General features: G+C 43.1%; 1 protein-coding gene across 4 annotated transcripts in view; it reads right to left on the bottom strand.

Moving 5' to 3' along the window:
• Window positions 1–23,356, bottom strand: part of MAPK8IP3 (mitogen-activated protein kinase 8 interacting protein 3) — a 57,220-nt gene that overhangs the window by 13,903 nt on the left and 19,961 nt on the right. For 2 of the 4 annotated variants that reach the window (XM_062503846.1, XM_062503844.1), the window contains exons 6-19: window positions 23,082–23,331; window positions 20,338–20,440; window positions 17,189–17,307; window positions 13,482–13,493; window positions 11,839–11,856; window positions 9,502–9,559; window positions 8,387–8,539; window positions 7,013–7,094; window positions 5,154–5,284; window positions 4,520–4,576; window positions 3,876–4,046; window positions 2,327–2,453; window positions 1,486–1,581; window positions 114–275 (exon numbers count right to left, since the gene is read on the bottom strand). In XM_062503846.1, the coding sequence (XP_062359830.1) occupies window positions 114–275; window positions 1,486–1,581; window positions 2,327–2,453; window positions 3,876–4,046; window positions 4,520–4,576; window positions 5,154–5,284; window positions 7,013–7,094; window positions 8,387–8,539; window positions 9,502–9,559; window positions 11,839–11,856; window positions 13,482–13,493; window positions 17,189–17,307; window positions 20,338–20,440; window positions 23,082–23,331 (1,539 nt within the window). Of the gene's footprint in view, window positions 1–113; window positions 276–1,485; window positions 1,582–2,326; window positions 2,454–3,875; window positions 4,047–4,519; window positions 4,577–5,153; window positions 5,306–7,012; window positions 7,095–8,386; window positions 8,540–9,501; window positions 9,560–11,838; window positions 11,857–13,481; window positions 13,494–17,188; window positions 17,308–20,337; window positions 20,441–23,081; window positions 23,332–23,356 lie in introns of all 4 variants that reach the window. The other 2 variants (XM_062503845.1, XM_062503847.1) reach the window with 2 other exon arrangements.

The following is a 23,356-nucleotide window of genomic DNA, read 5'->3' on the forward strand; positions in this document are numbered from 1 at the left end:
ACAGGTACAAGAGCATTTTATGGCACAGTACAAAGGTACTAAGAGAAGGGTTTTGGTACGGATGAAATGAGAAAAAACATCAGAAGGAAAAAAAGGACGTTTTATTTTCTGACCTTTTTTTTCTCAGGAGATGTATGGTTACTTTTGTTGTTCTCGCCTTCCACTTCCCTATCACAGGTGAGGGGATCATGCCCAGGATCTAGTTTCTGCCCACTCCCAGGCTCCTGTTCCAAAGGTCTCCACCCTGAGAGATTGACTCCAGCTGCACACCACAGCTAAAAAACAGAAGCAGGAATCTGAACTAAGAATTCTGCAGGCTTCGTGATCTCTTTGAATTTAGGCACCTTTTTGGAGAACTGTCAAATGTGAAATATCTAAAACATTTAGTTGGAAGCACCAGATCTTGATGATTTCTACTAGAAGATAACAGATTTGATGGAGGTAAGACAGAGGATCTCTATATCCAGCAATATCACTGCTTTTTAGTCACTGCAGCGAAGCAAGCCAGGTCATGGCAGATGTTTAATGTGTTCAAACTGACAGAAGGCAGGTTAAATGAGATATTAGAAAGAAATTATTCCCTGTGAGGGTGTGAGGCTGGTGAGGCCCTTGCACAGGTTGCCCAGAGAAGCCTGTGGCTGCCCCATCTCTGGAAGTGTGGAAAAACAGTCTGTTGTTTAGCTCCCACATAAGCAGTTTTCTGAAATCAAATCCAGCTAACCTGCTATGAATTATTTCCAGGAAGTGTTTTTAGAAAATGCCTGGAACAAGAGTACAGAAACAAATACTAAATTTATCTAAAACTTTAAGTAAAGATGCTGCACAGAACATTATCTAAAGATCATGCCTAGAATCTCCTAGAAACAACAGCATTGGTTGTTTTTAACTTACATCAGGATGACTTCTAAAAGTCATCTCTGAATAAAGTAATGACAAACTGGCTATTTCAAAACAACCAGTTACAGTAGGTAAGTCTGCCACCTGCACAGATGACCACTTATGTCCAACTGCAATTCTACTCAAAACATTTGAGTAATAATAGACATGGCTTCACAAAAATCTACTCCCGACTATACTGGCCTGCTAGCAATGAATTCTGGTCAACAGCAGAATCTAAGTAGTGGTAAAATGCGTTTTTTACTTTCACTTGGTCACTTTCATGACTTTATTTAATCCATTTCCATAACACCCTGACGAGTCCTAGTGAAAGCATTAGAAGCATAAAATGTTGCTGTTATTGATGAATTGTATCAAAAAAGCAAAAGAGCAGCAGGGGACTCAGCAACCAGAACCAACTGAGAATTTTGTCAAAAAATACGTTTTTCCTACATTCACTACAAACCACCATTCAAAAAAAAGGAAGTGGAAGATAGAATTTGGAATATATAATACAGACTGTAGTAAAAACTACAGGTTTAGTGACCCAAATTCTTTGCTTGTTTCATGTCCCCTTTCTGGACTGCATGGTGAGCAGAAACAACGCACCTTCATAGTTGGGTCCTTCTCTACTAGTGGGCGGCAATACACAGGCACAGGGACATTTTTCATGCGAGTGTCTTCCTGACCACCATTGGGACTCAGCTAGGGAGAGAGAAGACAAAAAGACAGTATAAAGCTGGAAACACCAGGATATGGCAAGAGAGGTGGAATCAATGTGGCAGAACCAACCAGAGGTGGCTGCTGCTGAGGCTTCCTATCACATCTCATGTGAAACAAAGTCCTTAAGGGGAGAGGGAGCAGCACACCCAAGAGACCATCGCACAGTCATCAGTGCCCCAGTGATGGCCAGCAGGCTACACATTGTCCTGCTGATAGCAAAAGGATGCTATCTGCAAAGAGTCGGGACACTAGCATTCCCTTTCCATCATGACAGCTGGACTTGATTATCTTAAATGTCTTTTCCAAACTTAATGATTCTATGGCCTGAAACCTCTAAGCCATGCTGCCAGTCTCCTCCCTTTCAGGAGGTCTCTGACCAATTAAATGTGTCATAAGCCAACAAATGAGGCTGATGTTGTTTGATTTTATGTTACTGATGGGAAGAAGTAGGCATAAACTTCACTTGTGTTTCATACTAAATGACTGTTAAAATTGTCAGAGTATAAATGAAGTAATTAATGTTCCAGCCCAATTATAACAAAGGAAACTTTATGTCCCTCCATTGACTTTGGTGGAGATACACAGAACATTAATTTGGTCTGTGCTTACAATTATCATACCAAAAAAACATGCACATGGTACCTCTAAATGAAACGGTTAATGACTAAGGTCCTTAGTTAATGACTAAAGTCACTCCCACTCAGCCTGTCCAGAGCATGGTTCCTACCTGCTTGTACTTGGCTGGGAGGCTCCAGCCACAGGCCTGCAGCCGCCCATCATCATTGCGCACGTGCTCCCGGACCTGCCGGTACTGCTCTCGCTTCTGCTCGCGGCGTGCTGAGGACGTGCAGTCACTGAGGAGAGAAGCACAGCGTCACCCAGCTGATGGTTAAAGACAGGAGCTGAGAGTGAAGGGAGTGTGGCCAGTATCAGGGAGGGCACACACAGCAAACCAAATCCAGCTGTGAAAATAGATGTAGGGAATCAGAGACAGAAAAGCTGTTGAGAAGCAGACACAGGCAGTTCTGATATGTCACCTGAGCAATGTGGCAAGCCAAGTCACTGTCATCCCCTCTTATAAGGTCCCAAGAGCCCTTCAGAAACAGAGAATAATCCTTCACTAAAACCTATCTAGGAGACCACACCAATTTTTGCTGAGCTGTTACAATTTACTAATCTAGTGTCTCCATCAGGACGGCATTTTCAGTTCTTCCCCTCCTCATTATAGTCAGCTGTGGATTTTTCTGTCCATTATTAAGCTTTCTCTGCTGACAAGCAAAATACACACTAACTGCTGGTTCCAGCAGAACAACTCTGGCTTTGCAATGGCAAAGGTTAAACCAAAACTTGATCTGTGAGTTTTTAGATACATTTTAATACAATCAAATGCTGTTTGCCAGCTCCAGCTCTGAAAAGGTTTTTGAAGTATCATTCTGAGGCACAAACATCAGCAGAAAAATTAAATCCTGTGGGCAGCCCCTCATGTAATGCACTGCTGGGAAGTACTCAGGACACCACAGCATGACTATGAGATGTCATCAGAGAAAAAGAATAAGGGCAGTGGGCATCTAACAAGTTTAGATTTACCCTTCAACAAGATTCAGTGTCTTTTCACCAAATCCTTTTTATTGTAGAAGTTATCCTACTTTACCACCACATTCTCCAAAGTCCTTCAATAAAAATACACCCCATGTGAGACCACACAACCTTTGCAATGGCAGAAGTCATGTAAAGCACTGAAGAGTTTTCTCCTTTCATGACAGTGACATAAATAATTTGGCTAAGACTGTAGTAGCAATACCCAGAAGCTCATTTTTAGCACGGTTAAGGTTAAAACCAAGTACTAGAACTTAAATGTGCTGTGGAGAGAACTTTTATCTTCACTTAAACCCCTTATCAAAAGGGTTGTGCGGACATTCCACCCCTTTGTCCTGATGCTGCCATCACACTCCACCACCCTCCTTCATTCCATCCCAGTCTGCAAATACAAGTGCAGAACTACACTGGGGCCAACTTGAGCTCCAGTGGTCCCTGCTGAGATGATCTATCATGGCCTGAAAAGCCACGGGCACTGTATGTTTGGGAGGACAAGGTTTGCTGAACCTCTCCATATAGTAACTGATGAGTGTAAGTTCAGGGAGATAAACCACAGAGAATAAAGACATACTAATATCACACGGACTATTTCCAAAGTGGAAAACAGCTTATTTTGAACACTGCTGCTCTTTGGGAGAGCTGCAGGGGAGCCTGGCTTGGCACACAGCCCTGCAACTCACTCATCAGGGAAGAACTCAAGAGTACGGCTGCCGGAGGAGATCTGGCACATGGTGTGGCTGCGCCGCTGGCTGAACCCCGCCGTGGTGGGAGACTTGTAGTGGATATTCACAGAGGGGTAGGTCCTCTTTGCTGGGGGAGGACTGGAGGAAGAGCTGAACAGGCGGCTGAAGCTAGGGACAGAAAAAGGCCAACAAGTAAGAGAAAAGGTGCCTGGGGAGACAGGCACCATAGATACACAAAAGGGGAAACAGGAGGTTGGGATCAAAGGCTGTAAGCCTGTCACAAAAGCTGCTCTACTTTAAACCCAGACCTACATCCTTAGTTTGATTGGCACAAGGTGTTTTTAGCTTCCAATAAATAGGTACCTTCTGAAAACAGCCCTTTATTACAGCTGACTGAGTGTAAGGAAGTTTCCATTCCAGGATACTCATGAACTTTATCAGCTTATGAAACAAAATTAATATGCATGGTCAGATCTGATTTTAATTTCACTAAGGACAAAAGAAGCCCTTGAATGCAAAAAAGTTAAGCCAACAACACTTCTATCTGACATTAATGTCAGAGTCTACTAAGTTGCTGTCTGAAGTAGAAACAGCAACACTCCCCCTTTTCTTAATCTTGCATGAACCACCAAAGAACTTACAACTGCCAAATGGTAGATTTCTTCTTCTCCTGGACAGATGGGTGCTCACGGGAAGCTCTATGGACAAAGACAGTAGAACCAAGTTAATTTCTGCATCTCTGCCAAGCACCAGGTCATTTCCATCAAGGAAGCCGTGTCAAAAGTCAGAATTCATTTTAACATGTTTCAAAAGACATCATGGGAAGGGACATGCATTGGTCTTCAATGCAAGCACACCCATCTACTTTAAGTATCAATGCGAAAGACACGTATGTGTATTTTACATGAAGCTTTATCAAGTCTCTGTAACACTGTCTGCCACAGTGTGAGAATTACAGAACCCATCATTTGAGTCACTTCAAGCCGTAGCATCTAGAACTCATCAATCAGAAGCTAGAGCTTCTCCCAGCTTAATAAGCACACAAGAAATAAGCAAGACAAATAACTGTCAAGTGTCTCCAAATAACACCAGCAACACTGCATTTGCAGCCCAGGAACAAGAGAGAAAGAATTGATATTAGGAGAGAAGCATCTACAGTTGGGAAAACTCCCAGTACTTCTCAACCCTATGTTGGTAGAGGCTGTGCTGACCACAAGGTAGAACATGAACAAGTTCTGTCCTAAACAGGGATGTTTACCCAACATCCAGCCTCACCTGATCATCTCTGTCCACCTGACAGCCTCCTGGAGCTCCATCAGCCTCTCCTTGTACTGGTTGCGTTCCATCAGGACCCGTGCCATCTCCACACGGGTGAAGCGCCGGCGCTGGGCAATGGGAATGTTGTCCTGCAGAGGGGAGGAGCACTGCTTCAGCCAACAAAAGATGGAATAGGATTGAGGTTAGTACTGGCTAATTCAGGGGACAGACACATATTTATCAGTTCTGTCCAGCTTGATTTAACCCCCATTTCCTCATATGAGGAGCTAATCCAGACAGTGAGCTCTAAACTATGGTCATGGACCTCTGAGTGTTCGGCAAACCCACGGGAATTAGAATGAGGATCACCACCAAGCTGAACACATAGCCCTCACATACACACACCCCAGTGTGGGACCAGCAATGTGATTTGATAGTCTGCAAGGAATTGTAAGAACTGGCAGTGGTCTGTTAGTCCAGAAATCTGGAAACCAAAGTTTTAATTCAGTAGCAAAGCCAGTCACACGCAGCACCACATAATGCCATCTGCCCCCTCAGGAGGTATTCTGTTAGTACAGATGGATAAAGATAGGATACAGGAAACTAAGGAAATGCCTTTTCCTCTTTGGTGACATGACCTTCCAGTGAGGGCACAGGCAGCTTTGGGTTGGGAACAACACGAGTGAAAGTCTGTTTGTCTCTTTTGAAGAGTGGAAAATGAGAACAACATGACTAAGTTGCAGAAAATATCTGCACAAAATAAAGACTGCAAGGGTTTCGGGAACTCATTACTAGGAGGTGGCACAGGGTAGTGCTAGACTGTGACAATTCCCAAGCTCAGCCTGGCTGGTAAGTGCTGCTGAGAGCTGCAACAGCACAAATTAACCAAGTCCCTCTCTACCCTCCTTGGACTTTGAATCAAATCTGTGTGACTAGTCAAAACAAGAACCGTATAAATAAAAAGGAATTTTCCATTATGTTTTTAATTAAAAAAAGAACCAGACCTCCTGTCAGTTCAGCTGAAAACAAATCCAACTCTCCAGCAGCTTATAAGCACAACTTGAAAATGTTCCCATGTATCTAAATTCTCAACAGACCAAGTTCACTCCAATTAAGTTGAGATTTAGGCTAAAACTGAACCTGCTCTGATACCCTGTGTAAGAAAGAAAACGGTAGCACTGATAATCAATACATTGAATTCCCTTGCACAGCAGAGACATTTACAAGGAAAATCTTGTTACTGCTTGATTTGCCTTTCTTTTTTTTTTCAGCTATAGTTGGTCTTTGTTGAAAAGCCTCTAGCCCAAGCTAAAACAGTTTCAACAGCTGTCCTAGAAGAACGGCCCATGAGCTTTCTCTGCCTGTACCCTGTAACAGGCAGTGCTGGCTTATAGAAAAGAATTAACAAGAAAAATGCAACTCTAAGACATGGTGGTAATCACTGTTGCAAAAACGGCTGCATAAGCTGGATTTCACTGCATGATGTTCTCACAGCTACATCTTCACTGCCAACATGGGGACAGGCTGTTCTGGAAAAGCCTGACAGCTGTAACATCCTGAGAGTATCCTTACTGCACACTAAAATTTAATTCTAAATTAGGATGGTATTGAGCAGGGCGGTGCTCTAGCACCTGGCTGCAGAAACTATTTCCTGCACAGTGGTATTGTCACTGGGTTGGCTGCTGCTCTGTGCCAGATTCTGGTTTTAAAGTTGTATGAAGGATTTCATGCTCATCAGCCACAACCCATTCACTACCCTTGCCCTCACTGCTAACAAAGGCACATCAATCTGCATCCCAGGACTCATATACATGAAGTAATACAGGTAAGTAAATCAACCCCCTTTTCCCCACAGGCATTTTAGTAATGTCATATACCAATTCTGTACAGAGATAGCTGCTTACATCCTCCACCTCCTCTTTGGGCTCTCGTCGAGCAACAATTGCTTCAGATTTCACTCTAGGAAACAGGAAGAAAGGGATCAAAACAGCAAGTGACACCATGGCTAGCTTTGGGAAGTGAACCAGCTATGGGAATTCTGGTTGCATCCATCACCATGTGTACCAAGTGTACAAATTCTGAGCTCTTCTCTGGCATTTTCCCTCCCTCTTCCAGCGCATTACTCCAAATAGCTTCACTGACCTCACCCCATTTTTTTCAAACATTTGTTGTGAGTACCAAAATACTGACCGCTGGAATAACCCAGCCAGTTTCTATTTCTGAACCAGCATCTCCATTCAAATATTTAATATTCAAATATTTGATGAGAACTGAGCCATTTTCAACAATGCTGGCTTAAATACTTCTGCTGGACTGCTTCTGGTTTCAGTAGATTCTCTGATTATTTGTGACTCAATGCAGTGAAAAAAGCCCCTAACATGAAAAACAGTTTGCCAAAATGGTAAAGAACACAAAATCCTGATAAAAAATACTGAAAGTATTTAAGTAAGTGCTTTCAGTTTCTTTGAACTCCTACTTTATGAGGCATCGCAAAAGGCATTTAAAAAAAATCTCCCTGCTTGCAAGACTACTTTCATTTCAGACTTTCTGAACAATAAAGAGCCCAGTCTGTTGTTCTTGGTGATTCTGAGCTCAGACTACAGAATCTTCTGGATTCCACCCGGAGAAAAAACCCTGTCCTCTGCCCTGAGTGCCTGCAGTCATGCACAGACAGGCACAATGGAACTGTTCTGCTCTGAGCTCCAGGAGGCAGCTTTGCATACAGATGTGAAACCATCCCAGGCTTTGCTGGGGAAAGCTTGAAAGAAAGATAAAGAGTGGAATCTTCCTGTATCAGACTTTAGAATTTCTTCTGCCTCTTCTCACTCTTAACATGAGCAATGAAACAATTACCAATATAGGCATTTAAATATTTCTTGTGCAACTCTGTATGAGCTCTTTCGATGAATGAGCATTCACTTCTCTCAGAGCTACCCTGACTGCTAGGAGGATCAAGCTCTTGGCAGTTTTCTTCAAAACTATTTGTTTTGAAATTCCCTTTCTTTGGGTGGTTTTGCTTGTTGTGGTTGGTTGGTTGGCTTTTAACTGCAAATATAAACCCTTAATGCTTCACTCCAAGGAGCCTGGGTTTGGAGCTGCTGCTTCAGAATCCTAATCCTGTCTTCTTGTGCTAAGGTACCTTTGAATGCCAATGCCAATCCCATGAGTGAAGCAGAGTAAAACAGGAGAGGTGGGTTTACCACTCTTCACTCCCAGCTCCTTGAGGCGGAGGGCGGGGGGTAATCACTCACCTCTTTAGCTCTTCCTCCAGCTCCTTGACTCTGGTTTCTATTTTGGCTTTGGCCTGCTTTGTTGCCTCCAGTTCTCCCTTCAGCACCTCCTGCTCCCCAGACAGCTGGTCCACCTTGGCAATCAAATCATTCTTCACAACGTTCAAAGCATTTCTTAAAGGTGTGAAAGGGATAATAAGCAAAACTACCCAAAACCAGCAGCTGTCCATAAAAGAGACTTTAACTAAAGTCACAGACACTACATGGATAGTTGAAACAAGTGTGTTTAACAATTCAGTCCAACTATGACTCAAGGGAAATTCAACTTTGGGAAGACGGAGCTGTGGAAGAACAGAAAAGTCACCAGAATTGTTCAGGATGAGGTTTGTCCATTCCTGTATCCTGACTAATGAACCAACCTCTCCTTCAGAAGATGGCAGAACATTGCAGAAGGCATGTGTACAGCAACCCATCGATATTTGACAGAATGAAAGTCTGAAATACACCTTTCAAAGCTGCTGTCATCAACAAGCAAGGATAACTGCAGATGATGGCAGTAGAAATATGCATTTCCAATCAGCTCCAAAACATCTTAAATTTATAAAATCAGTAGTTTCCCATCACAGTAGTTCATCCAGCTCTCCCCTGGGAGTACTCTGCCTTCCTCTTCCCAGCTCCTCAGCTTTAATAGCTGGTTTGCCAGCTTTTCTCAAAAACCAACTCCATTACATTTTCTGCTTCTTCTCCATCAACTACAAAATATTTAAGAACTCAGTAGTGACAATTCTTTTTCCTAATAACAAACCTTGCAAATAAATCTTATTATCAGCAATGTCCTCACAGAGGCTCAGACCAACATATGTTAAGTTAAAACTTGCAATTGATCTCAGATGGCATCAGGCCCTAGAAGCACATGCCTAGAGGTTTTATCCAAATGCCTGCAGAAAGGAAACAGCTTAGGAAACAGTGAGGAAACAGCTCAGGAGAGCAATTCTTCCTCTACAAGTGAAGGAACAAGTATTCAGGACAACTAGTTAGATAAAGAAGTGAGGCAGGAGTTTTGGCCAAGACCTACTCCAAGGTGACATCTCATTTATAATCAGGCAGGTAGGTCAAAGCATGCGACACTTCCTTACTTGGTCTCCAGCAGCTGAGAGTTCTCCAACAGCAGATTGCCCACTTCTTTGCCCATTCCTGAAAAGAAAGGCCATTAAGTTTTCATCTGCTCTCCTAGAAACATGCAGCTTTTGTGGCACAGCCTAACTTATGCTTGAGGAAAAGCAATCAGTTTTGTTAGGCTTCCCTAGATTCCTATGTCCTGTGTGGAAAGAGGAGTGTCTCTAGCTGAATGACCAGACATCACCAGCAAAGACATCCATGTGTACTGTAGATAATCCAAATTCAGACCTAGCTTCTCACCCCAACCTTCATAGACCTCTTTGAGAGGGACAGAGAGGAGAGCTTCACTAATACCAGTCAGGGAAATTAAGGCAGTAACTCTTGTTTCAGCCCTGAGCTATTGCAAACATTTTTTATCATTCCTCACACAGAATGAAAGTAGAGTTTATGGATTTTTCACAGAGGACAGCAGAACACTGTCCAAGCTGCTTCCAGATCTGCACACTAGTGATTTTCCTCCATTCTTAGTATATGCCAAATTTTCTGTTTGCATGATTTGGGATCATGGTTGTGATGCCTTTCATGCACATGAAAGGCTTCCCCATTATTGACCTTCTGCTGGAGCAATTTTAATAAGACTTGTATTGTTCTTTGCTATCTCTGGCTCTAACAGCTTTCTCACAGATGTTTAAAATGTGAGGCCTCGGTTCCAGCACTTCAGACCCATGCTCAACACCTACAGCAGACACTGTGCACTTGCACTTGGGCATCCATATACAGCTGCAATCTGCAGACTGGTTTACAAGAACATGGATCTTGTAATCACATGTGGGGCTAAGAGAAAAGGTTGAATACAGTATTTCATAAAACCAATGGTATTTAGGGACTAAAAGCACATCTGGATTGTTTCCCAGTACCAGGGACTTGCTGTCCCATGGTCAGCCTCTGTCTTATAGTGAGGAACAGAGGACACCTGAGAGCTGAAGGCAGAGAGGCCTATCCCTGTTGGAGGACAGTGCTGAGGGGTGCAGCTTGTATCTCACCACAGGTCACAGAGTATGAAGAAATCTCCCCACAATCAGTATTTGTCCTGCCCTCTGAACTCTCTCTTCCTTCACAGCAAAGACATCAACAGTCTTCACGATACGTCATTTGCTGATTAATTAGTATTTACAGAAAATAAAAACAACAAAAACTTGAATTAAATGGAAGTCAGAGGGACATGGCAGTGCATGAACTGAGAACACACCACAACACTCCAACACAGAGATCCTGTTCCCACAATTAGATGGGATGAATTTATGATGACAAAAGCAAATTCCCAGCAAGAATGAGTTAGAAGCAGCATTTTAAAAGAACATTTGAAAAATTAATCAGATAATTAATCACTTTGATGTTTCAAGCAATGTGTGTCAGAGAATATTCCAACAGCATGAAAGTGGGAAACACCAATTGCAACAGTGTATTTCAGGTTGGTAAGGTGAAGGATCTATAGCCCTTTTTTTTTGTGACAATGCTGCATGCAGGTCAGAAGACCCTGAAGTCCTTTGTTTACTAAATTCTTTTCTTTCTCATTTTTAGTGATTCTACAAGTAATCAATTAAATATTTAGCCTGTAATCCACTAAACTGGCACAAGAACATTCAGTGCACTGGAGAACATCCAGGGAAAAGCTCATCCCCATCTTTTTGGATTAAATCTTTTTCCTTCATATTCTTGAGTCACACATCGCTCTCTGGAGCTGTTTTAGGGACAGCAAGAAATTCTAGGGGAGAGGGTGGGCTGTCATGCCAGATAGGGCCACACCATATTCTGGCAGTATCCTTCACCACAGCTTCTAGTTGTGTGTGATGCAGTGACAGCCCAATGCCTTAACCACCTAGAGGCCAAAAAGGCTCCTCTGGCAATAAAGAACAGGAGGAAGCCTCCCAGAGCCATGGAATTGCATACATGATCATCTTGCACAGCTCTGCTCATGGGTAGAAAACTTTCAGTGTGGAGAGACTAAAAGGAGACCTCTTCAACCTTCTGGGGCATGGAGCAAAGGGAGGTGAGGTCTGGGCAGAGCCCTGTCCAGCAGAGCACCTACACCATCTTCCTCCACAGCCAGGCAAACAGTGTGAAGCATCAAAGCAAATAATCAGTTACAATGGAACAGATGAGAATCCCCAAACCACCTCCACAGGGCAGCTACATCCTGCTTCTTGGAGAGGTGCTGCCACCACCACAAAAAAACAAACCAGGGTGATGTAAGACATATGGACAGATGATGAGCGGATGAAAGGAATGCAGAAAAAAATGCACATTTAAAAAAAAAAGAAAAGGAAAAAAAAGTAAAAAGGCCTTCGCCTTACCAAAGAAATCATCCCGTACTATGAGAGCCATCCCATACGAGAAAGGGAACAGAAAGAGATGGGGACAAAGGGGAAGAAAGGAAGAGAAAAACAGCAGCCATTAAGTACCAGTCTGTAAACAGCAAACAGAGCAGCTCATCAGCACATATACAGTGTGTGGTGCCAGCACATGTGATGCTTGGTAGAAAGTTATCTTGTTCTGCTGCTGCCTGACCTAACGGGGAATTTACCTTAGAGCATGACAAAATGATGTGGGTTGAAAGAGATCTTGAAAACTCATCTATTTCCAACACCCTGCCATGGGCAGGGACACCTCCCACTAGACCATATTTCTCTAAGCCCCATCCAACCTGCCTTTGAACGCTCCCAAGGATGAAGCAGCCACAGCTTCTCTGGGCAACCTGTGCCTGGGCCTTACCACCCTAATTGCAAAAAAAAATAATTTCTTATATCTAATCTAAATCTCTCCTCTTTTGTTTAAAACTATCACCCCTTGTCACAACAGATGACAGGATAAACTTGAAATGACCTCATCTGCTTCCTTCATAGTTTTTCCTGTATGATGTATCCCTGAGCTTCCCATCACAACAACAAAGGCAGGTCAATAGACATTATGAACAGGGTGAAGGAGGGATAGTAGCAGGGGGAAAAAAAACAAAAGTGGGGCTGAGTATCAAAGCTTTCACTGGCCTAAAATGGCCCAAATCCACCTCCACACTGCAACAAAATCCAACCCAACTTCAGTGGGAGGTTTTCTGAGGAATGTTCACAAAAAATGCTGCTTACAGTAAAACCAGTCTGAATGAGAAGGGATGATGCCATCCCTTTCTTGGTATCATCACAGAGCCCACACTGAGCAGTGCCGGGCACAGGGACGTGGCAGTGCTTGTTGGTGCATAACACTATCACAGCTACCAGGTCACCCCCTTTACTATACAGCAAATTTTACCCAGTTTGCACTGCAAGGAAGAGAGATCCCCTTCACTTCAACTGAAATTGGATCAGGGCCCAAGTGTGTTTTACAAGCAGGTGCAAACCTGATTGCAGAGCATGGCCCTGGGGCAGCAAGCAGCCTCTCCCAACAAAGGACAGAGCCATCACCCAACTCCTGAGACAGAAAGGCGAAGTGTCCACCAAAGACAGAGGTTTTGCCACTCTAATCCATCACAAAAATGTTTTTAATGTCACTACAATACCTGAAGGGGGTTAGTTTGCACCATGTAACCCCCCACCCAGCCACTGGAACATGGAGGGACTCCTCAAAGCACAGGCCATGGAGAGGACAGTGGGACCCTCACTCAGTCTGTGCCCACCAGACCTCTGCTACAATTACCTTCCTGGCAGAAAAAAAGCTCTTTGAGCCCCCAGACCTTGAGTGACAGGCTAGTGCAATGCTGTGGAGCAAACCTGCCCACAGCCACACTAGAGAAAGCGGGTTGAAAGGTAGCAGGAACATGAGCATAGCAGGGACCTCCTGCTGCAGGGACCCACCAGTGTAAAGCAACCAAGCAAGGCAAGGTGGGAGAAGTCTGCAAAGCCAACCGTGTTTGGACAAGAGCAGGGGAGTATCACATGTGTATACCATATCATCCGACCTCAACCAGAAAAAAAGAAACAAGGAGAACTGAGCAGGAGATACACACCTGAGAACTCCCCTATGCGCCATGTCCAGCGAAGCACAGAGAGACAAGGGAAAAAGGAAGTGAAAAAGGATCCATCAGTGAACTGAAATCAACAAAATCAAAATTTTGTTCAAAAAAAATTAACAATGATTCAGCCATTTCAATGTCAAAAGGCATGAAATAGTAAGGACAGGACCTGCCATAGCTGTTGATGGCATGACTCTACACATAGGACAGAAAAAATCCCAAGGAACAGTAACCCACAGTACAAGTGCAACCACACACCTCAGCTAACCCCAGATTTCCAGACATGAATCTGAGGCAATCAGATCTTCCTGGACTGGGTAAACCTTTATTTTGTTTTTATTTACTCATCTACTACTAAATGCAGAACAGTAAGTTCCCTCTACCTCTCACTTCCCCTCCCCTTGCGATTTTACCAGCTGGATCCTCTGAGAGATTGCACACAGACAATGACTGTGCTCTCCAGTGACACTTCAGCTTGCAAAGGACAACTGGTTGCATTTAAAACCCTTATTTTATCTATCAAAAAGACTTAGTTTGATAATCTCATTTTAACTTCTGTACGAAACACTGTACATAAACTTACCGCTAATAAGGCTGCATTTCTCTCTTAACCACAGACCCCTGTTCTTTAATTTCCAAAGCAAATATAGTTGGTTATCCTAAACCTGAATCACAGAACAGTTTGGGTCAGAATGATCAATGCAGTTCCACCCTCTGCCATGGGCAGGGACACCTTCCACTATCCCAGCTTGCCACAAGCTCCCTCTAAGCTGGCCTTGGACACTCCCAGGGACAGGGCAGCCACAGTTTCTCTGGGCACTTGGCCTGCCACCCCCACCATCCTCAGAAAAAGGACCTGTCCCCTGAGCACAACCAAGCTGCTGTGATCATTTGTGGCTGGAAACACTTGGGATAGGGAAGAGCAGGAAGGGGGATCTGGTAGAAAGACAAGCACCAACTAGTGCTCCTAAGTCTGTAGGAGAAATAAGGGAATTTGGTCCTCAATTCTCATTAGAAAATATTTGTTCTCACTCCGCATTTTAATCCAAAATACTTCCTATACAAACCCATGTATGTAAAGCAGTATTAGAGGTGGGAGGAAACCCATACGTTTTGTGGATTTTATTCAAAATAATAAAACATGAAGAGTGCCAATTATGTACCAGGAATAAATGGGACTCTCCATTCCAGAATCAGACTTGTGTGCCAGCCACTACTCAAGGGTAATTTTTCTAAGTCCTTTTTTTAAGGTCCTCTTTAATGAGATTGCTCTTTCTTTAAGAAACTGAGACCAAAAATAAAGAGAATATTCTTTACAGATTGACTGCCAAGCTTTGAGAGACTGGAGGAAGTAATAAGTCTTCACTTAAATGAACTTAGAGTCATTCATTAATTTGATTTACAGAAAGAATTGAGCTCCAAATATGACCTAGACAGAACTCTTTCAGCTTGTGGATCTTGTTTCTTACATCATGGTATCATAGAGCACCATTTCCTCTGTGTCTCTTCAGACTCAAAGGTACAGCACAAAGAGAGAATATTCTACTTAGGAAAAAAGGCAAAATTATGGATTATGTTGACAGGTTTTTGTCATCCCTAAGATTTAGCCCTTTGCTTCTATCTTCACCAGATTTTCTTTTGTGCTTTCTATTGTACAAAGCCAAAAAAAAAGTACCAGTCTTTGTTGAGAGACATGACCCCTTGAGATCTCTCTGTGCTTCCTCCCTTTGTACAACCAGCAATGTGTGTGTTCATTTAAAAAACACTCTTATGTGCCAGAGTCAGTGGCCAGAACTCAGCAAAAGGATTAATTCGATCAATATTTATCACAAAAAAAGGCATAGCACTACCTGATTTCATCACAGTCCATCTCCCAGGTTTGAAAAGGAACCAGCCTTCCTATTTTACTGGCCTGCCACAGGATCACCTAAAAGGGTTCTGCTGCTCTGCTCAGGCCAACAAATGGTCCCAGCATGGAAATGTCCTCCTCATAAAGCCACACTGCAGTCTTCAGAAACTACACTGTGATCTTCAGGGCCCACACTTACGTGGGCACCATTCAAGAAAGTCTTTGTACATTTTTACTACAATTGGTAACTCCCAAATAACAGACATCTCACCACACCTTTGGGCTGCCTTATAGCAGGAAGAGGTGAGGCACCTTTGACTTCATCCGAGACTTTGAACAGCCATGCAAGATCTGGGCAACAAAAAACTTTGGTTCTTTGAAAACAACAGCCTGCATTTCCTGCTGATCATTGGGTCAGGCTACAGGGCAATCCCAAAGGGAAGTGGATTTCCAGAAGGCAGGCTTCCGAAGTGGGAAGCACATTGTCCAAAGACATTCATACACCAAGTAATTTTCCAGAACAGTAACTCTTCCAAGTCAATAATACCTGATACCCCAGCCATTTTGAGGGGAGAAGGAAAGCAGCAGCTGGCACAGTGATTAGCAGACAGAGCTGCAGAATCAACCCAACACTCCTTGACAAGGACGGAGTGGACATGAGGACCAAGAGAAAACAGATAGTCAATGGTAAGATTTACCATAGTTTTAGTGTTTTGATTCTGCTAGGAAGCGAGCTCCTGATAATGTATGGAGCTGGCTAACAAAAATTCATTCCACAGCTTCAACCATCACATCTAGTTCCTACTGGCAAGCTTCCCTTTAAGCAAGAGCCCCAGCCATTCTGTAAATGGCTACCAGCATCCAGGGGATTCTCAAACCTGGAAATCTTGCTTTTCCTTCAAAATTCCTGATTTTGTAATTCCCACTGGAATTATAATCTGTAATTCCCAGACTGGCTCCCACTGCAGGCAGAGAAAGCCTGTGTGTACATCCTGATTATCCACAAACACATATACATCAGCAATCACAAGAAAGAAAATGTTTGCCTTCAGAGCAACACTCTTGCCACTAAGTGCACATAAGTGCACATAAAGTGTTGTTTTTGGAGTCCTCATGTCCTAAGGCTCCTTAAAGCAAGCAGTAACATAGAAAATGAGCTACACTGTTATAAACTCTAACAGCTGCCCATGTCACCTGAGTATTCAAAGACCACTTGTTCTGTGTTGTTGCAGGAAAACAACAGTAATTAAGAACATGCTTAAATTCTGTCAAAAAATAAGATCTAGATACTCAGGAATCCAATAGAAAAAGTATGGAGAGGGCTCAGAGTGCTCCCTGAAGCAAAGCTGCTTCTCTGACTGCTGCAGAGTCCCAGCCAGGAACACAGCCTAGCTACAGGTATTACAAACACCTTCAAAAACAGCTTTAAAAAGTGAATTATTACATCTCCATGCTGACTGTAAACAGACCATAATATTTCCAAATCATTTAAGCATCAAAAACTTGAACAAATTAGTTACTTTCTTACAGATTTCAAAGAATCTTTTTACTCTGAATATAAAATTACTGGGGGAGAAATTTTCAGCCAGAAGCAGAAGGAGAAAATTTTATCTTATTTGTGTGGGAGAATCCTGCAGAAAAATAACTTACGACAACCCAAATAAGTTACCTAAATGCTGAGATTATTTTCTAAATAATCATTATTGTACTGCAGGTACATGCTACTATCACATGTATCTCAATTTCCATGCATTCTTGAAAAAGCTAAACATCCAAGCTCTGAAAGCAAAATAGAAGCTTAATACAGTGTCATTGTACCAGAGAAAACAGAATGGTTCTAACAAGGTTTTACCTAGCAGATCTGCTCCTTCATCAACATCTCCAATGACCTCAGACCCCGCTGTGGAAAGTTCATGGTACAGGGAGTCTGTGTTGATGCCAAATGCTTTGTTCACAATCCCCTGTGTTGGGCTGTTGTTGGAAGCAAGAAACAGAAGGAATCTTGTTACTTGGCAACATTTAAGCTGAAAAATCTATCTTTGAAATACTGAGCATCTTAGACTGTTGCAATCAAAACTCTGAGAGCACATTCCATCTGTTCACCATTGGCTGAATCGGGGAACACATTGAGTAAAGCAAACAGCATGTGTTATTACCCATATCATAGAATCACGGAACGATTTGGGTAGTAAGGGAGCTTAAAGACCACCTTGTCTATACCCCCTGCCATGGGCAGGGACACCTTCCACTATCCCAGGTTGCTCCAAGCCCTGTCCATCCTGGTCTTGGACACTTCCAGAGACGGGGCAGCCAAAGCTGCTCTGGGCACCCTGTGCCGGGGCCTCCCCACCCTCATAGCCAAGAATTTTTCCCCAGTATCTCATTTAACCCTGCCCTCTGGCAGTGGGGAAGCCATTCCCTGTGTCCTGTCCCTCCACCCCTTGACCCCAGTCCCTCTCCAGCTCTCCTGAAGCCCCTCGGGGCTCTGAGGTTTCCCTGGAACCTTCTCTTCTCCAGGTGAACTCCCCCAGCTCTCCCAGCCTGGCTCCAGAGCAGAGGAGTTCCAGTCCTTGAAGCATGTCCATGGCCTCCTCTGGACTTACTTTAACAGTTTTATGTCCTTCTTGTGCATCGATCATGCACAACCTCAAAGCTCACCCAGATGATTTACTTAGAAATCACACAAGTTAAGGACTATTCAGTATTTCACAGAAAAATTTTAACACACATAAGAACTCAATCAGATTCTGCAAGGATTCCCATGCTCCTATCAATCTAGACAGAAACATCAGACAGCAGTAAGACCAGGTAAGAAATGCAATGCTGAAAACAGCAATGGCCTTTTTACTTGGCCCACCAGTAAGTGCCATCAGCCTAAAGGGTGTGCTTTACGTTTGGGTATGCCTATGCATTCAAATGCTTCTTCACATGTCCCCAAATGTATTTCATTAAAGGCAAATCAAAGTTAATAGTTTTTAGTTTTATCAGGTGACAGCATATTTCCACCTCTCAGTGTCTTCGATACCATCAAGGATTGATCTTCTTGTATTTCTTGACAGTCTCATGGCTCAAAGCAGCAAACAGCTGTTACAGGATGGGCAGGCAAGGCAAACCTCTGGAATTGCAGCTGTCTACTCTAAAAAATTGTCTTAAATGTGGGTTATAAACACTTTGCAGTGCCCCGCCTTGTATAAGTGACATCACCATCATGAACAGCAGCTGTGCAATTTCTCCAGCAACGTATCAGAAAGGTCAGCACCAACTGAGATAATTTCAAGTTGTATGGCTTCACTACCACATAATCTTAGTGATTACAAGTGGAGGGTAGTAGCTGCCTCTGATATTGCAGCTACAGCACACTGCAAAGAAGAGGAAAAAAAAGTGAGTTTTTCAATTACAGAAAAATTTGAGCTACCCAGACATCTGAGAGCACTGAGGAGGTGCAGACGGTGCCCTGATGGCACTGTAATTTATCAGTTCACACAGTCCCGATGGTCAGCACAAATGATGAGAGAAACCAGCACTCAGTCTGACCTGGAGACCTAATTCAGACTGAACTTTCCTGTTCAGCATTCAGCTTTCAGAGTTATATGTTTCATGAAAGCACTCTGCTTTCAGAGCAGCACACATGTCAGCAGTCCAAGGCAGGCTCTGTCTCCTCAGCTCTCAATAGTATCTGACTGAGACTACCTCAGACTGTAGCTCAGTCTCACCACCTGGAGCAGAGATTCCTGCCTGAAGAACTGTGGTGCATCAATCCTCTCTGTTTCCTTCTTTCTCTTGGATTTGACCAATTTTTTATCTGATCTCATCAGTCACTTTTGTCTTCTCCATGCAGAGCGGTTTCAAATCCCTAGATTCCTCCTGACCCTAAAAATAGTCCAGGCATCCTACATGTCCCAAGGGGAGCTTAACTGTGTGTGCCTTCCCAGCTGAGAAATGCAGGTGTTACTGCTGCTCATACCCTTCTCAATAGGGTAGGCAAATCCAGTCCGGCTTGGGACCATGAGATAATCTTGCCTTCACTCTGCCAGGGTACTGTATTTTCTGCATATCTGTAAGATTTTGGGGGGGGGGGGGGGGGTTTGCTGATACAGTGCCAAATTACCCACTGGACAAGGGTAAAAGGTAAACTTTAGTAAAAACAAATCAATAACCTATGCTTCACAGAAATGTGGTGCATTTTAGAACAAAATGGGTGATGGGTAGGGACCAGAGCAGCAGAGCAATTTAGTAGAAGTCTGATGATTCTTCTGAAAACTGTTGAGGATTTGTATTAACTCCTCAGTGCACTGATGGGTCACAATTGCTCTGACCAGCCTTGCCTGGGAACTGCACCTACCCACTGGGCCCAGGGCTCCCTTTGACATCAGGCCTATGCCTTCAGTTCTTTGCTAAGATGAACCTGTGTTCAGTCTTGTCTCTTGCTGCTCGTGGGTAGCACTGGGACCAAATTCACACCATTGCTTTGTCTGGGGCTGCTGACAGGGATCAAATACCAGTGATCTGAGCCATCCTGCTCAGAGCCTGTGGGATTGGGATTGCTGAAGTTACCTCTATTTGTCTTCCCTTGGGGGACAGCCCTGCCTCTACTCCTCAAACACTTGAAAAAATTAGAACTAAAAAAAATCTTGATGTTTTAAAATGGAATTCAGAACCAAGCTCTTAGACAAATGCACCTTTTCCCTCTTCCTGACAGCTTAAACTCATGCTCTCTTTGCTTGTCTTAAACCTTCTGCTGCTCCATCATCTCTCCAAACTCCCTGACCAGCAAGGCAAACAAGCCCAGTCCTGGGTCAGCACTACACATCCTCCTGCAGATCATGAGCAGGCATCTGCCTTTTGGAGAACCCAAAGCAGGTCAGGATCTCTGATACTAGGCAGAATATATGGATTGTCTCAAACAGCTGCACTGTCAGCTCACTATAAGCCAGAGCATCCATTCCTCATTCCTCGTGAAGCCAAGTGACAGAGCACACAGGGAAAAGTCACAATCAGTACCTGCTACCCGCACGCTCCAGGCGAGGGTCCTGGCACATATCCAGCTCTGGGGTAGAATCAATGATGTCCTGCACATCAGACCATTCATCGCTGCTGCCCATTCCTAGGTAAGACAGTACATATCACATACAGGATCGGGACTTTCAGAGACTGGTGTTTCTTGAAGGGACTTTTATAGCTTTGAATATCAAAGTGTGAAAATTTCCTGGTGCCGTGTTCAAAGTCTTAAAATCAGAACAGAAAGTGGTTGAAGGTGGTCTCTCAATTCCAGAGCAGGAACACCATAAGCATCGCCCCTTCCCACCCCCATTCCAGAGCATTACTAAAGTCATTGTTCTGAATATTCACTAAAATGAGAAAAGCAGAAATATTTTATCCACTTAAATAAATTCCAAAATTTCCTTTTTATCAGCCAATAAAAAAACTCCTCCATCCCCATACAGCATTAGCTGAGATTGAAGGCAACACAGTGATTTTCTGTACAGCTTCATAGAAATTACTATTGTTAGGAACTGGCACTATTTAGCTTTAGTAGAAGCAGGTTTTCAATACAAATTCTCAAGTCTACACTGGTTTAGATACCCATTACAGTGAAACTTGTCTTCAAAACCGATAAATGAAATCTGGTTTGTGTGTAATCTACAGCCTGAAGCCAATATTTAAAGAATAAGGAATTTCTTCCTCTTGTCAAGTCCTATTTATTGGATACCAAATTCTTCAAAAGCTCAGACTTGCACCTATTCTGAACAAGCAACATGAATACAGTGTCTGTTCACACAAGGAATTCCTGAAGGATTAACGACCTAATTTGTGAATTATATTAGTCCCTCAAAGAACTTAGATGTGACACTTTTGACCTTTCCAGACAATCTCAGTAGCCAAATATACAAAGTTCATGACAACTGAAGTGTAATTTCTTTCAGGCTTGCATTGTGCACCAGCTGGCAGCAAACCCAGGCTGGAAGACAAAGTGTGATGCAGATCTGTTGCCAAAGCAGGCATCCACACCCAGCAGGTCTAACACAAACACAGCCTTTCTCAGCTTTATCAAGCTGGGAAGCTTTTCTGCAAATACCTGTGAGTACCATTTTTGGTAGCTCAGCTCTGAGGCATGTGCATCACTGACAGACATTTTAATTACAGATGTATAAAATACATGATTAAAATTCAAGTATGTGCATTACTTCTAAGTATGGAGAATTGATTTTGCATTAGAGGTGAGAAATAGCTGAAAAGTTGAATATGCAGAGCACATACGGAAGCCATAACTATCTGCTTTGAGCAAATTCCACAATATCACTTCCATCAAGAAAATGAAATTAAAAAAAAGTTTCTACTTCACAATTGCACACATACAAAAAAGAGATGACCTTGACCCAAGAAAACTGTTGATTGTAAATGAGCTTGTGAAGCAGCAATTGTAAAAATCAGGGTATTTATAGGGCATTCAGACTACTGACATCAATGTTTAGCTTTCCTGATACAAGTGCTTCATGGGCTTGCCTCGGCCAGTATCACAGCCAGACCACAGTCTAACAGCAGGCTGTGAAGAACCCATATGCTTCCATGGACAACTATCCTAGCCTCGAACAAATGGACATTTGTGACCCTGAGCACCCCCTTAGGAAAATACAGACTGGGAGTCAGGCATGGCAGTTATCATTCAATGCTACAGCAAAAGATGCTACATGTTGTTTTACAGTCTTTGTTAGGAACCAGCTTGTGAACATTAGCAGAGGAATTTCTGCTACAGTAATAATTTAGTTAAAACTTCTGCTTCCCAAGAAATAACTTGGGTAAAAAGATCATCAACTGGTTCAGATGCCAACCTCAGAGACCTATGTTTACCCCTGTGCTCCTGCAGATTATCCTAATGACCTTTAATAAATCTTAGTGTCCTTCTGTATTTTAAGTTTATGACCTGTAAAACAGATCACTTCTCACTTCTGATGGCCACTGCAAATCTCACAATCCAGGGTAGATCTGCTCAGACACTAGATGGACACAGCTAAAGGGCCTTTTATCATGTCATTACATCATTTATTTATTTAACAGCCTGGTGCTAAAGCTTAGATGGTGGCTTTCTTGACAAGAAATCATGAATTCAAATTACTAAAGGACTCTGGAAAACAGAGAGAAAACAACTGTGACAACTCCCACAGATTTGGGAATGTTCTTATATGCAAAAGAGGCTAAAAGAAATTAGCTCATTTAGCTGGGAAAACAGCTGGATACAACTGTTTTAAGCAAATCAAAGTATGGGAAAAGAGCACAGAGAGAAAATAATTATTTAATCTCACTGACAAATTTGGCATTTGAACAACAGGATATAAAATACTTATGAATAAATCCACAGAGAAAACTAAATATAAGCTTTAAACTGTCATATTGATGAGGTCCAGAAATAGCTTCCCAAAAGCTCAGTGTAAGACGTAACTTGAGCACTCATGAGAGAGGTTCCATGACATGAATGCATGTCACTGCAGGGAACTGAACACAGTAACCTGTTCCCATCTTGTGAATTTGTGAAATTACTCATACAAGTGATGTTTTCAAAAATTTACTACGCAGAAAACTGCTAATATCCAATTAAATCTGTCTCATTCATGTACCTTCCCAAGTCAGGCTTCCTCAAATTCTATACCTACAGTGCAGTCTCCCAGCCTCTCCCTATAAGAGAGAGACACAAGTACTGAGAAGTCAACTATGTTAGTGACCAAGTACCTGAGCTCCAGATGCCATACCTATGCTGACATTTCTCATCTCCTGTGTGACCTGGACTTCCATGTTCCGGCTGTTCCGCTTTTCCCGTGCCCTCTTATTGCTCTTGCTGGTGCCATTGGTGTACTCGCTGATGGGCTGGATGCTCTCATTCAGAGGGGTGACAGCAGCAGAGGGCACAGATGACGTGGGAGTGTTAGACTTGGTTCCCGTGGTGCTTGGTGTGGCAGCTGCTGAGGACTGCCCAGATTCAGACATTTCGTCTTGCGGGCACTGTGGCAATTCCAGGATGGCAGAA

Source organism: Cinclus cinclus, chromosome 16, assembly GCF_963662255.1.
Source record: "Cinclus cinclus chromosome 16, bCinCin1.1, whole genome shotgun sequence".
Taxonomy (NCBI): domain Eukaryota; kingdom Metazoa; phylum Chordata; class Aves; order Passeriformes; family Cinclidae; genus Cinclus; species Cinclus cinclus.